Here is a 2,310-nt window from a genome sequence, read left to right as displayed (position 1 = left end):
CTTACTTGTTTTAAATTTGTTTTCGATTTTTTCCAAACACACTTGTGGCTTGACATGGACGATGGTGAGATGGATATGATGGGCCTGAACTCTGAGCATCAGCTTGGCAGAGTGTATTATAAACGTGGTTTCCAAACAGCTCGCCAGCCTTCCGTGAAACAGACGTGCCCTCACAAACCCAAATAGGTGTTTGCTGTACCACATAAGGGAGCTGCTGCTGATTTTGTCACTTATCTGTCATCCATCGTGTTGGGAGCAGTTTTATTCTCAGAGTAGAAATTAAAGCTCTTTGCCTGGGGAAAGTAGAAGAGCAAAATACCAAAACAAAACGCCTGCTCTCGCTCCTGCGTTATTTGACATATTTATTTAAACAAAAAAGTGTTTAGAAACTCATGTAAGTAAAAAATTTAATAGCTAGAGCATTACTAATCCTTTTGTATTTATTTAATTCAAGACGATTAATATGATGTATGTTGCATATCAGTCCCAAGATTAGTATTGTGTAAATAAAGTAGGAATCGCTGAGCGCAGCCGTGGAGGCTGTATGTTGTTGCTAGCAGCATGGTGTGCAGCCTTCCCGCAGACCTACTGCTACGCACTTAAATGTTTGTCAGAACCACAGCCACTGTCAATTTGCTGCTCCTGTATGTGCAGTCAGCAGAATCTCATCCAGGTGTCACTGGTCTTAAAGTATATGCAGGTAACACAACTTCTCATTTTCCAAAGAAATTATCGTAATCTATTATTTAAGCAGCAATGTAAATAGAACTCAAAGCAAGCAGTACCAGATTTTTTTAAATTAACAATGCAAGAAAAAATAAAAGCTAGTTGTTGAGTGTTTTTCATACAGCTGGTTGGGTTTTGCTTTGTGAAACGCCAGAGTCAGTTTGCATTAGTAGACTTGCTAGGATTGTGTGGAGAAACGCGTACTTCCGTCTGTGGGGACTCCTTGGCATCTTTCACATGTGCCTTCCAGTCGAGGCGGAGGGAGAGCTATAGGTGCCGTCTGCCACGGAGTAACTCTTCTTGGCAGCCGCATTAAAGGCTCCGCATCAGTGGGATGTTGGCGTTCTCCCACGTGTGCTCGGTTGCTGCATTTGAGGGGCCTCCATCTCTTACTGCTTTGATCAGTGATCACTATCTTGGGTATCTCCAAGCAACAAACAACTTTTGCTTCTCCTTAAGTCCTGTTTCCAGACCTGGTGATTAAATTCCTTCCACCCTGCTAGATGATGTCTGTCAGCAGGATAGCAAGCATGCTGCTGTTCAGTAGCAAACGTCCACGGGCTGTTAGACATTTTTGACCTGCTGTAGTTCTGATACATAAGCAGTTGGGTTGGATTTCCAAGATCTCACCTCTCACTGGCTGTGGTGTACAATAAGTGTCAGCTTCTGTGTTACTCCCTCCCCTATTACCAGGCTATTTATTCTAATGCTGTTTAAAAGAGGAGAATAAAAGTAAAAAAGCAGTAGGAAAATTGAATTCTGACAAATCAAAACTTATTTTAATAATGCATTATTTTACATCTTAAAATGGATTATTGATTAGTATTCAGATAAAATCCTGTTCTCCAGAAGTCTGTGCAGTCAATAGCAAAGTAATGGTGCTGAACTGGTGCACCGTAAACCTTTGTGTTAAACTCTCCCCCCTTCCCTGCGTTTGTAGGCTGAAGGGAAATATAAGGACGACCCTGTTGACCTGCGCCTTGATATTGAACGCCGTAAAAAACATAAGGAAAGAGATCTTAAACGCGATAAATCCAGAGAATCGGTGGACTCAAGAGATTCAAGTCACTCAAGAGAAAGATCAACTGAGAAAACAGAGAAAAGTCACAAAGGCTCAAAGAAAAAGTATGTAGGAAACCTAATAGCCATTTCCTTCTGCCTTTCATGTTTCTGCTATTAAGGTTGGAGACAACATTGTGTACACACAGTTGTACACCTTTTGACATAAACTCCTCCAGTGGCATGAATTATTCCTCTGCGTGTCTTCTTGACATTATATCTATCTGAAACATTAAATAATTGTTAAAGGTAAACGAGAAGGCTCCATGTGTCAGAATGGGTGAGTCACTTTTCCTTCTTGTTCCTGTTGTGTTCTCTAGAACAGCCATGTTTAAATGACTTTGCTTTAATGTCAATTTAAAATCCTTTTCTAATAGATTAATTTGCCGTTTGGATAAAAAACTCTGTAGATGCATGCTTATCTTATAGTAGATGGTGTAAACACCTCAGAAAGAAGTAACAAGTTCTTTCTGGTGAAGACTTGGGACCTGTGTTAGATCTGTGTGTTGTACCCGATCCTGAGCC

The 2,310-nt window shown here is 40.7% G+C and overlaps 1 protein-coding gene across 1 annotated transcript in view; it reads left to right on the top strand.

The window, feature by feature from the left end:
• The window catches only part of THRAP3 (thyroid hormone receptor associated protein 3), a 20,679-nt gene that overhangs the window by 16,247 nt on the left and 2,122 nt on the right, over nucleotides 1–2,310 (top strand). Inside the window, exon 8 of the mRNA XM_009895603.1 lies at nucleotides 1,667–1,851. Within this exon, the coding sequence (XP_009893905.1) occupies nucleotides 1,667–1,851 (185 nt within the window). The remainder of the gene's footprint in view (nucleotides 1–1,666; nucleotides 1,852–2,310) is intronic.

This window comes from Charadrius vociferus, unplaced genomic scaffold (genome assembly GCF_000708025.1).
Source record: "Charadrius vociferus isolate BGI_N301 unplaced genomic scaffold, ASM70802v2 scaffold812, whole genome shotgun sequence".
NCBI classification, from domain to species: domain Eukaryota; kingdom Metazoa; phylum Chordata; class Aves; order Charadriiformes; family Charadriidae; genus Charadrius; species Charadrius vociferus.
Note: the sequence above shows the minus strand (reverse complement) of the source record. Positions and strands in the feature narration are given on the sequence as shown.